General features: G+C 51.4%; 1 protein-coding gene across 3 annotated transcripts in view; it reads left to right on the top strand.

Moving 5' to 3' along the window:
- OSBP2 (oxysterol binding protein 2) overlaps nt 1-12,474 on the top strand; it is a 262,872-nt gene that overhangs the window by 208,841 nt on the left and 41,557 nt on the right. For 2 of the 3 annotated variants that reach the window (XM_067550191.1, XM_067550192.1), the window contains one exon: nt 10,625-10,823. The exons of the other annotated variant lie outside the window; for it this stretch is intronic. In XM_067550191.1, the coding sequence (XP_067406292.1) occupies nt 10,625-10,823 (199 nt within the window). The remainder of the gene's footprint in view (nt 1-10,624; nt 10,824-12,474) is intronic. 3 annotated transcript variants of the gene reach the window in all.

The raw sequence follows: 12,474 nt of genomic DNA, 5'->3' as shown, positions 1-12,474 counted from the left end.
TAGTGGTTGCTCCTGGGGCCCTCACATCTGGACAGTGAAATCTTTGTTTAAGCCAAACTGATCCCCCAAACAGAAGCACCTGGGGAAAAGTAGATCCCCCTCCCACCTATTGTTACTAAGAAGGGAAGGATGCAGCATCCTTCAGCGGCTAGAACACAGGACCAGGAGTTGGGAGCCCTGGATTCTTTTCCATGCTCTGTCACAGAGCTGCTGAGTGACCTTTTCGTGGTTTCATAGAGTTTTAAGGCCAGAAGGGAGTTTGATCTTCTGTATATCACAAGTCATTAAACTTCACCCAGGTACCCCAATAACATACCCAATAACTTGTGTTTGGCTAATACGTGCCTTTCAGAAAGGCCTCCAGTTTGCATCTGAAGACATCCAGAGGTGGAGAACGCACCAGTAGTACTTTGCTCCAGTGGTTAATCACCCTCACTGGTGAGCATGCGAGCCATATTTGTAATCTAAATTTATCTGGTTTCAGCTGCCAGCTATTGGTTCTTGTTTCGCTGTTCACTGATGGATTAAAGAGCCCTTCAGTACCTGGCATTTTCTCCCCATGAAGGTACTGATGCCCTGTAATCAAGACACCTCTCAATCTTCTTTCTGATAAGCTGAACAGATTCAGCTCTTGAAACCTCTGTGCCTCAATTTTCCCATCAATAAAATGGGGGTGATGACATTGACCCTCCTTGGAGCAATACTTTGAGATCTACAGACGGGAAACCTAAAGTGTTATTTTGGTCAGGTTTGTCCATCATCTAGGACATGGACTTCAACACAGTTGCCTTGAGGTTTCCCCCATGAGCCCTCCATAGAACCCGTCTCTTTCCCGTAACTCTGGGTGCCTTACCACAGTCCTATTTGTAACTATTTCCTCCTCCTCTGTAATTTACCATGGCACTAAAACTGTTCAATTTCCTGTAATAATCTTAAAGACCAAATTTAATTGCAGCACGGTAATTACAGGTGAAGATCTCCAACTGTATTATTTAAAAACATTCATCCCCCCTGAGCCAGAGACAGCTGGTAATTTCCATATTACGCTTTGCCGGGCTGCATCGGAATGGGTACTGCCATGCGTGTCATGTGTGATGACTGCAGAGACGACGCCTCTAAAGCAGTTAATGAGCTTTCCCCGAATGGGGAGGTCAGTGCCACTCGGCAATTAGCTGCTGTTGTGACACCGTCCTTTTATCACAACCTGGCAGCATAAAGAAGATGGTTGGCATGCCAGCTCTCTGCGTTAAATTCACTAGAATGGCGCCAGTGCTGACAGGTTTCAAAACGATGCGTGGACGAAAAAGCCTTTGATGTGGAGAGAGAAACGTCAAAGCCAGGGAGCTGCAGCATCCACCCACATTTGCTGCCTGCCCTGTGGATGGCTCCCCTGGTTTGGCAGATGTGATTATTGAAGCTGGGGGCACAGGAGAAGGAAGGCTGTTATGTTCTGTCTCTGGGGTCCGGCTGGGGTGGGGTGGCTGTCTTTGTAAAGGGAGCCGGGACATGGCACGTTGCAGATCTCTCTGAAAACATGCAGTTCCAGTTTCCTCCCCTTCCCTTCAGGGCAGAGGAAGTTTCAGCAATCCCTACCTGTGCATCTGGCGTCTTCAGTTCTGTACCCTCTGCTGCCCCTGTGTCCTGGGGGCATCTGCCTGCCAGCTGCCAGGCAGCTCTGTTAGCTACCGCCCTCTCGCTGGGGAGGAAAGGACGGGTGTGAGGGGGGCATGGCAAGGGAACTCTTCCTTGAAAGGGTTAGGACTCTAGGTTTGACAGGGAGACCGGATTCCCCACCCAGGGAAATGGGGAAGCCCCATCACTCAGGCACTTGGTGCCAGGCTGCGCAGAGCATGGGCCAGTAGAATAGCCCTGGGTGAGGGAGGTGATGGATACGGGGAGTGGGTTGGTCTCTTCCAGCTAGGATTGTGGGATAATTTGGGGACGAATCCTGCCCCCTCCTGGGTAGGGCCTGGATTTGGGGAGCCGATCCAGGGAGTCTGCCCCCTGCCCCCAAACACCATGGAGCCCAGCTCCCCAAGGGCTCCCTTCACACAGTCATGCAGCCAGGGTGGGGAGATCCACCCACCGTCTCCCCATCCCCACCTCAGGGTACCCCGAAGGCTTGCCCAGCCGTGCGGCTAGAGTCCTGGCTGCAGCGCAACGGTGCTGCCCCCCTGTGGCTTGGAAGGATTTCATCCTCTCAGCTCGCCAAGAACTCCCCAGCACCCAAGCCCGGCAGGCAGGCTGTGTGCTGGAGAAGCGGCTCTTTGGCGCTAGCATAAGTGGAAGCCAGAGCATCCTGGATGTTAGTAGCTGACCGTGGATCTAGTTCAGTTACGAGCAGACGGGCGGCTATGCCTCACGACCGGTGCTAATGAAATGCCCCAGCAGGCTTTGCTGACTTCTCTCCATTCCATTGCTGGTGGCAGCATTAGCGGGCTGGTTGACTGTTCCCATGGCTGGTGTGAGTAGGAATCCTTGAGCCAAACCTGCTCAGTTTGCTCAGACTCCTGGGCAAACTAACAACGGGTGACCCCTGCTTTGATCCTGCATTTCAGACGTCAGTGGAACACCCAAGCCCCGCACCAAACGCTCTCTAGCGCAAACCCACAGATAACTGTCTGTTCCCAAGGGTGCTGTGATGAATGCAGGGGTGCTAGGAAGGGAGTTAACGTAGAGATCGGTAAGCGGGGCCGAGCCGGAGAATCGCAGCTGGTGTCACACGGATGCTATGGGGCAGGAGGAAGGTGTGTACGTAGCATCAGCTCAGATGTGCCGCTGGCTTTGTTCAGCAGCTTTCTCCAGAGAATTTTGGCTCCTGTCGACATTTGTGTCCTGGGCTGTCTCTGGTGACATGGCCCTGGCCCCTCTCGATGGGCAAGGAGGTGGGGTCACCCCAGGGCTGCCTCCATTCCAGTTACCCAGGAACGATGGGTCTTGTTTGCTCCTTTGCCGGATCAGACGAGGAGCAGACTGGCTCCGAGGGAGTTCTCTGAAAGTCATTGGGTCTGCATACGCGTTCGCAGCTCTGTTGGCTCACTGGCATGATTCGAGACTTGGACCTGACCCTGCTCTCGTTGAAACACGCATGGACTTCAAGGGGGGCGGGATCGGGCCCTGTAAAGGCTGCCGTCCTCGCTAAACATAGCTACCGTCTCTCGGGAAGACGGCGCTGTGCCAATGGGAGAGCTCCTCCCATCAACGGAGCTACCGTCTCTCGGGAAGGAGGATTAACTATGCCGACAGGAGACGCTCTGGCCCTGCATGGTTAGCGTAGTAACGTCTTCAGCGAAGTGCTACAGCGGCAGAGCTGCACCGGTGCTGCTGTAGCGCTGTGTGAGAAGACGAGCCCTAAGAGTGAAACGTGCTACGCTTCCTTTCTCCCACACACCTCTCCCCAAACTAAAGCCATGGCTGCAGCAGAGGAAGCATTAAGGCCCCTGATGTTCTCTCTGCATAGTGGATTTCCTTCCCTTTACAGCTTAGCGTCACAGCCTTAATGCCCTTCTAATGCGCTGCTAATGGGCGAAGAGTTATTGAACTGTGGGCTGGAAACATCACTTTGTAACCTTCTCCGCGGTGCTTTTGGGTTGTTTCCCAGAGTTTTACTGCAGGTCATGAATTAGGTTATGTCTGCGCTACAGACCTTACAGCGGCACAGCTGTACCACTGCACTGGTGACACTGCAGTAAGGTCTCCCATGTAGCCGCTCTATGCCGACGGAAGCGAGCTCTCCCGCTGGCGTAGTTAGACCATCCCCAGCGAGCGGCGGGAAAACGTCTCCTGGCAACATAGCGCTGTCCACATTGGCGTGTTTGTTAGTGAAACTTATCTCGGTCAGGCGGGGGTTTTTCCCACATCCCTGACCAACAAAAGTTTTACTGATGAAAGTGCTAGTGTAGACAAAGCCTTAGAAAGAGAATTGAGGCTGAGACGTGCTGACTGCAGGACAAACTCCTCCTGTTCAAAGCTGCTGCTCTTGCTTGCAAGCATTTTTCAAGTGAATTTTTATTGCTACCTAACAAACCTGCATGTGGCTGTATCTCGTTTACCTAGGATGAATAGTACTTCATGGCACAGATCGCCCACAGGGCTGCTTACAGATGCCAGTCAGCAGAGATAGCAGCATGTGGCCCTGGGAGCATACAGGGTTAAATCAGCTGTACCTGTGATGAGGACAGGTTTGTGTCTTAGGCCCCGATCCTCCGAGTCTTACACTCGTGCTAATCTCCGCACACTGTGAGTTGTCCAACTGAAGTCAATGGGACTATGTGTGTGTGTAAAGATGCACGCGTCTGTACGTTTTTGCAGGATCAGTTTTTGAGTTACTAATCCTTTGTTAATAGAAATATGAACTGGTGAACAGCACAGAGATTATTAAAAAGCAGAACATGCTATATGAACTTGAGATCAATTGTTTTTGGCAAAGGACAGTTTATAACAGAGTATATAATAGCGATATGTGTAGGGTGGATGGGGCCTTTACTGTGTTCCTCCATAATCATCTAACAGATTTATCCTGTTACCCTTCACCATAGTATCTAGGCACCTTCCATGTAAAATCAACAATAGCCAAGTCCCTAGTGGATCCATGGAGTTCATAACACACAAAGGTATGCACACGTGTGTGCGCACACATCCATGTTCTCACACACTCTCACAACTGTGTGTAATGTGTCTTTAATGTATTAGCGTTTTATTTTCTTCACTCCACATTTCATCACATAATTCACAAGGTAACTTTCAACTCTGTCAATCTGGTTTAGGCCCAAAATTTTGCATATGTTGTAGACAAATGGGTTAGAAAATCTAACTAATGGAAATGGTTCCTTTTAAAAAAAGAAACCTCTCATGGAATCAGGGTTCTTATGGGAAACCGAGGCACCGCAGCCTAGTGCTAGAACACGAGAACCGGAGAGTGGAGTTAACTAGAAATTTAAATGCAACTGGCCAGTCCTGGTTCATTTAAGTGAAGTGCAAAAAGCTGGGTGAATTGTATGTGAAATCCAAGTAGGCAGAAGCACAAAAAATAAATGAGCCCCATTAATGATGACAAATATATTAGCCGTCCAAAATTCTCTCCCTTTTAACCATCTGAGTTGTTACTAGTCACACAGATGTGGGTTTTTCAAACTGATTTTCATCTTGATAGTGTCCATTTCCCTTTTGTGCTATGGTAATTAAATGGTATCTCTCACTGCCAACTGGAAATCTCCTTTCGCTCAAAGATGAATTAAAGGTAGTTGCAAGTGTTAGCATGATCCTAAGTTCCCCTACCAATTTGTGTGCACTTACAGTGACATTTCCCTATTTTTAGACAGTTTCTCTCGCCTGTGCTGTTGTGTGAGAGTCACACAATAACAGGGGATTGACTCAGACAGCGGTCGGCCATACGCAGGCGGTTTTAACTTCAAGCCTGGGAATAGGCCCAAGGGAAGCACTGTAACTGCCTAGGTGCAAACTACTGTCAAATGCACGAGTAAACAACGTGAAAAGAGAGAGCCGTGTTCTCTGCTCTTTCATTTGTGGTGGCCTTCGCTGGTACTTTTGACAATCGTAGATAAGGCAGTTTCAGAGAGGAGCGTGCTTTCTTTTTTTGCTGGCGGTGTCTCTCTGACAGAGTAGTTCATCCGAATTCGGAAATAATCCCATTGTGTGCACAAGACTAAGGCCTTGTCTACACTACAGAATTAAATTGACATACATTAGGTTGACGTACAGCCACTGCAGTAATTACTGTGGGTTTTCATGTCCACACTAGCCCCTTCTGTCGGCGGAGCACATCCTCACCAGGAGCGCTTCCATGTACTGAAGTGGGGCATTGTGGGGCACTCACCGCTGGAGCCCTGGGGAGAGGAGATCCGGAACCTGGCAGCGGGGGGGGGCTCTGGCCTCTCAGCCCCAGCAGGCAGGACTGACAGCCAACAGGCAGTATAAGAAACACAGTGTCTACACAGACACTGCGTCACCCTAACTACACCGACCTGAGTGCTACATCTCTTGCAGAGGTGGAGTTAGGAGGTTGACGGAGAGGACAACCTACGTCGGCAGGAGCTACCTTTCAGCATAGATGCTGACAGAGTTAGGTTGACGTACGGCGCCTGACTCTGCGGTGTGGACCAGGCCTGAGATTCCAGCACACGTTCCTGTAAAGCCAGGTCACCCAGCGCAGCCTCGGGGGAGCCGCATGGTTCTGTTGGCTCTCCCTTGGCCACTCTGTGGCTGCTGTTCTGACTGTGTGTCTCCGAGGCCAGTGTGCAGTGTTGGTGTAGCTGTGTTGGGGCCAGGACGTAAGAGAGACCAGGTGGGTGAGGTAAGATCTTCTGCTGGTTGGTATTACCTCCCTCATCTCCTGTCTCTGGTGCTGGTGAAAAGTGTCACCCTGACAGTGCTGGAGGCCTCTGTTAACCCACACAGCAGCCATGCTACCTTCCCTCGCTGTGCCCTGCCCGTGGGCTGCAATCCTCACCTTGAAGATTCAGTTGCCATGGCCCATTTTGTCCTTGGCCTCTTGGCAGAGAATGCTAGCGACAGGACCGGCTGCGGTGGTGGTTTTAATGTGGCCACCTCTCCACTGGGAACCGGACAGAGACCAGGCAATTGCTTTGCCATAGGCCTCCGGCCTGTCATTTAATGGGAAATAACTTCTGGTAACCAGCAGCTTGGGTTTGCTTTGAACAGGATGGATTGGAAAATGGCAGGATCCCATTATGGATCCCCTGAGCCAGCCTTTGGCCTTGTTCCTCTCATTCAGCTGTTGTTTACTCTGATAAATTGGACTGCTAGCCAGCTCTAGAATAATTTGCCATAATCCATTATTTACTCTGCATAGGGCTAATGCAGCAAGAAGCTAATTACAATGCCATTAAGAGGGCTGCCAATAGCATTTGCATGCAGTCTTAGCAGCTTAAGTTCCAGTGTGTATACTGTGCTATCCCTCATGGGAAAGGGCAGGGAGCCTCCAAATACAGGAAGACCTTGATTGGTGGTTGAATCATTCTGACCCATGCCCGTGTGCGCAAGGGAACCGCTAGAGAGATCCGTCCATATGTCAATATCTTTGGTGCATTCCACTTGCCTGCACATCTCTCTGGGGTCACACTGGGGCATCTTGCTAGGAGACTAGCCCTGTCACACAAAACGAGAGGCAGATACAGCCCCTTTCAGACACGAAGCCTTAGAGCTCTTCCGTCAGCTTGATTACTCCAGCCCCCATGAGCGGCAGTAGCTTCTCCCACCGACATAGCGCTGTCCACACCAGTGCTTAAATCGGTACAAGCGCTGTCTGGGTGGCTAATTCACACCGGAGCCCCATCACTTATATCAACTTTAGCTGTGGTGTAGGCACAGCCTAAGAGGTTTTGCAGACAGCGCCATGTAGCAGGCTACAGGAGCTGCCTGCCTGTCAGCATAGCCTGGCATCTCTCTACCCCAGAGGGAGGATCTGTCAAGCTTTCAGACCATATTGTGTCTGATTAGCACCCAGGGGACTCTGCATCAGCAAAGATGGAGGAAGAGAGCTGTTCCTTCTTCCTTATTATTCAGAGAGAAATGCAGTGCCCATCTCTTCCCTTGGCTCCTTTCCCATTTAGACTGTGTGGGTTTCTCATGCTCGTTCCAAAGGGATAGTCGTGCCCATGACAAAACCAGTGCTCTGTTTGGAACAGTGGCCTGGACCGTGATAGCAGGGAGGGAGGCTGCAGAGCAGGGCTCAGGGGTGTGGAGAGCTCAGGACTGGAACAACCGGGGGGCTGTGACTGAGGTGCCTTAACAGACCCAGGTGAGGAGGGAGAACGAAAAATGAAATAACTGGGGTCCTGCAGTTCAGACTCCACCCATGTATTGCTGGACCAGCGGGGGCACAGAGCTGGCATGACAATAATAACCCAGTACAGCCTCAGACGTCATTGGGGACGTGGCGTCAGCTCAGCTAGCGAAGGATTTTTGGAAACACAGGAATTCTCTGGGTAGCGAATAGCTATCCTCGGAGTGAGCCTGGTTTGGATAATCAAGATTCTACTGTTTCTAGCACTTCACATTTTCAAAATGTTGTGCAAATATTTAGAAACTAGGGGTTCTAGGACTGAAAAGTCCAGGGGTGCAGAGAAGCTGCAGGTCACAGTTGAGGGGCATCAGCAGAGCTGAGAGAAGGAGGTGACACAGGACTGGAACGGCAGGGGGTGCAGGTCAGGACTGAGGGGCATCAGCAGAGCTGAGAGGAGGGGGTGACAGGTCTGGAATGGCAGGGGACTGCAGATCACAGTGGAGGGGCATCGACAGAGCTGGGGAAGGGCGTGTCCCAGGACTGGAGTGACAAGGGGGCTGCAGGTGAAAACTGAGCTGCGCCAACAGTGAACCAGTGTGAAACCTGCAGTGCACTGGCGCTACCGAGTGGTGAAACTCCCTGACATCCCCCAAACCAAGGAGGGCTGAAGTCTCTTTGTGCTGGGTGTTTGGACGCACGGGGGGGGGGTGAACCATGACTGCAGATCCCAAGCCAGTTCCCCACCCCACAGCTGTGTGACCTGTCCTGTAGTCCTCGCTGGGCAAAAAGATTTGGACAAATAGACTATTTGCCAAAAATTGCTGTTTTGGTTGACATGAATTTGCCAAATAGTTTTGGCTCCAGAACAGGTGGGATGCTGGGGCCCCCCCTGTAACTTAGAATCACAGAAACGTCAGGCTGAAGGGACCTTGAGCGGTCATCAAGTCCAGCCCCCTCCCTGAGCCGGACCGAGTCAGCCTAGACCAGCCCTGACAGGTGTGTGTCCATGCTGTTCTTAAACACCTCCAATGACGGGGATTCCGCAGCCTCCTTGGAAGCCTGTTCCAGAGCTGAACTCCTCTTAGCGTTAGAAAGCGTTAACTCATAGCTCACCTAAATCTCCCTTGCTGCAGATTAACCCCGTTCCTTCTTGTCTTGCCTTTACTGGACATGGAGGACAACCGATCCCTGTCCTCTGTAACAGCCCGTAACAGATTTGAAGACGACTATCAGATCTCAAGAGCAAACAGGCCCAGTGTTTTTAACCTTTCCTCATAGGTCGGGTTTTCTAAACTTTTTATCATTTTTGTTGCTCTCCTCTGGTGTGGAGGCAGTGTGACACGCACAACTGGACACAGCACTCCAGCTGAGGCCTCCCCATTGCCGAGGACAATTACCTCCTGTGCCTTACATACGGCGCTCCTGTTAAAACATCTCAGAATGATATTAGCCTTTTTTGCAACTGCATTGCGTTTTTGACTCATTCAACTTGTGATCCACTCTAACTCCTAGATCCTTTTTCAGCAGTACTACCACCTAGCCCGTTATTCCCCAGTTCGTCACTGTGCATTTGATCTTTCCTTCCTACGTGTAGGACTTGGCACTTGTCTTTATTGAATTTCATCTTGTTGATTTCAGACCGATTCTCCAGTTTGTCAAGGTTGTTTTGAATTCTGCTCCTGCCCTCCGAAGTGTCAGCACCCCCTCCCAGCTTGGCGTCATCTGCAAATCTTATAAGCACACGCCCCACTCCATTGTCCGAGTCAATGACAGTACTGAATAGGATCCGACCCAGGACTGACCCTACTAGATACACCCTCCCACTTTGACAGGAAACCACTGATGATTACTCTTTGAGTACGGTCTTTCAACCTGTTGTGCACCCGCCTTCTAGTAATGACATCAAGCTCAAAGCTAACGTTTTGCTTTGTGGTCAGGACACTCATCCGGGATGTGGGAAACCCAAGTTTGAATCCCCACTGAGAAGCAGGAATTTGAACCTTCACCTCTGCCAGGGGAATTTCCACCCCACCAGCCTCGTAGCTGTTCTGGGGTGGGGCTTCCTCAAAGTCTCTTGCTGAAGCTGTTCCAAGTTGTCTATAAATAATGAAATCTTCACTAGTGCAGAGATTTGACCTTGAAGCTGCCAGCTGAAGTACCCAACCACCATGCTGCAGAGCCATTGTCTCCCCATTTTTTTCATTCTGGCCTAATGATGGTTCAAGTATTTTATACAAAGTGGAACAAGAGAGAATGAGTGAGACCCTTCCCCAGAATGGTCTGTAGGCTAGTGATTAGGGCATTCCCCTGGGACAGGAAAGACACACGTTCAAATCCCTACCTTGAAGGATCTATAACCCAGATTGTCTCAAGTGAGTGTGCGTGCCAGCCATCAGATATAAGGGGAACACCACTGCCCTCCTTTGGCTAGTCTAGCCCTGTGAAAATGCCTACAAACAAAATGTTTCCAGTTGAACAACAGGCTTTGTTCACCCTGAAACAGACTTTTTTGATTTGCAGAAATTTTTCAAAGTCAGTGTGACCCAGACCAATGTTTTTTTTTTTTGAACTGCCAACAAACTGAAAAATCAATTCTTCGCCCAGCTCTATTCCCAGCCCCAGACTGCAAAGGGAGGGCCAGGCCCTGGGGCTGCAGCTCTGAAGGTGAAAGGCTGAAGCGCTGCTCCTGGTGGCGGGGTCCTCCGAAAGGTGGGAGGAGCGACTGGTTCCAAACTGAGAAGCACTTTGATCTTGGCTCCTGTGACGGGAGATCCTGAGCCACTGTGGACAGGGCTGTGTGCTAGTGGCAGGGACCTGACCCCGTGGAAGCCTGACCTGTGCGTTTCTTGCTTCCCCCAGGCTTGCCGCGATTTCCTGGAGTTAGCCGAGAGGCACAGCCGCAAATGGCAGCGGGCACTGCAGTATGAGCGGGAGCAGAGGATCCGCCTGGAGGAGACCATTGAGCAGCTAGCCAAACAGCACAACAGCTTGGAACGGGCCTGCCGGGGAACCCCCGGCCTGTCCTCGAGCAGCACAGGAGTCGCCAACACTACCAAGGGTGAGCGGAGCGGCCGTCTTCCTCGGGGGCACCAGAGGGCTGGGAGGCCAACAGCCTGGGTCGGGCTGGCTGCTGTAATGCAGAGCGCTGCCCCGCTGTGACGTCACAATGCCGGCGGGGAACGGAGCCACGGGGTGCGCAGCCCTGAGCACAAAGCAGGGAGAGGGGGGGAGAGGCGATGAGATGGGAGGATGGGGGGCTGCCTTCTCACTCTTCCCCAGTCAGCCCGGATGGAGAGGATCCATGCCCATGGATTTTTCCCCAGGTAAAAGCTGGTTGAGGGGTAACAGGGCAGGTGTGTCCTGTGAAGAGGCAGTAATCCAGCTGTCTCCCTAGGGGAATCCATTCTTCCCATGGTTGCCTCTACTGGACAGAATAATCCCAACACGACGCTGCAGTCTGGTGTTAGGACGTTTGCATCTCCACATCCCAATGGTGCAAGGTTGCGTTTTGTCCCCAGATCATTGTGCCCCAGGGGCTTGAAGAGAGCCCTGGAGCCCTTTGCCCACGTCCAGTGGCCGGTGTCTAGTCTGGGTTTGGTTTGCTGGATGCAATCCTTGCTGGAGAATAAAACCAAATTGCAGTTGATGTTGGTGCCAAATCGTCGTCTTCAGAAGGCCCTTCTGGCTGCACCGGCAGCAGGATTTGGTTTTATTCCTTAATAATTGTAACCCACACACGGCGCTTTAGCTGATCATAATCTAAATTCAGCAGCAGCTCGTTCCTTGGATGTGTCTGATGCTAGGCCGGGGCATTTCCCTCGTGCCTTGAAGGGATCAGTGTCACTTTAACTCGGGAGGTCAGGGGAATGGATCCACTCAGATAAACACATAACATTCAGCCCCACCCCTCGCCAGAGCCCTCCAGCATAAAGGAGCCTTTCACTGTGACACTCCCTGGCTTTGTGGCTCTCACCACTGGGCAACGCCATCATCACAGCATGGATTTGTGATGCAATGGAACAGCTAGGTGGTCTCCTGCCAGCTGGGAACATGGGGCATGAGTGTGAGTATACTGGGGTCCCCATTGCCTTTGACCCAAGCGTCTCAAAGCATTTCACATCCCTGGGAATGGTTTGTTGTTCCCATTTCTACAGGGGAAAGCTGAGGCAAAGAGGTGAAATCACCTTCTAAAATCACATAGCAAGGCACTGGTAGAGCTGGGAATCGATCTCAGGGATTCTGACGGTTTTTTCCCCCCCATGCTCTGACCACTAGATCACACTCCCTTCGAGAGCTGGGATCTGAATCCAGGCATCCTGACTCTCAGTCCCCTACTCTAACCACACTCCTTCCTAGAGCGAGGGATCTAACCTAAGAGCTCAGCTTGCCTGTCCCCTGCTCTGACCACTAGATCATACTCCTTCCCCATCCAGAAAATTGAATGCAGGAGTCCTGACCTCTGGGCCTCGTGGTCCGACACAAGATTATATTTCTTCTGGAGTCAGGAATAGAACCCAGGCATGGTTCTGTCCCATGCTGGGCCAGTCTGACACATTACCTAGTTCTCCCAGGCTTCCTGAGGTCTAGCTGCTCACTGGAAATCCCTGCCTGCCAAAGGAAACTGAAAAGCTCCTACGAGCAGAGGCCTCCAGTGCTGCTCAAACCGAGCTGTGTATGCAGAGCTGGGCTGCTTCTCAAGTGGAAAGAGG

This window comes from Emydura macquarii, unplaced genomic scaffold, assembly GCF_026122565.2.
Source record: "Emydura macquarii macquarii isolate MOO-44397 ecotype Brisbane River unplaced genomic scaffold, CSIRO-AGI_Emac_v2 contig_1254, whole genome shotgun sequence".
NCBI lineage: Eukaryota > Metazoa > Chordata > Testudines > Chelidae > Emydura > Emydura macquarii.
This window is presented reverse-complemented; position numbering and strand designations above follow the sequence as displayed.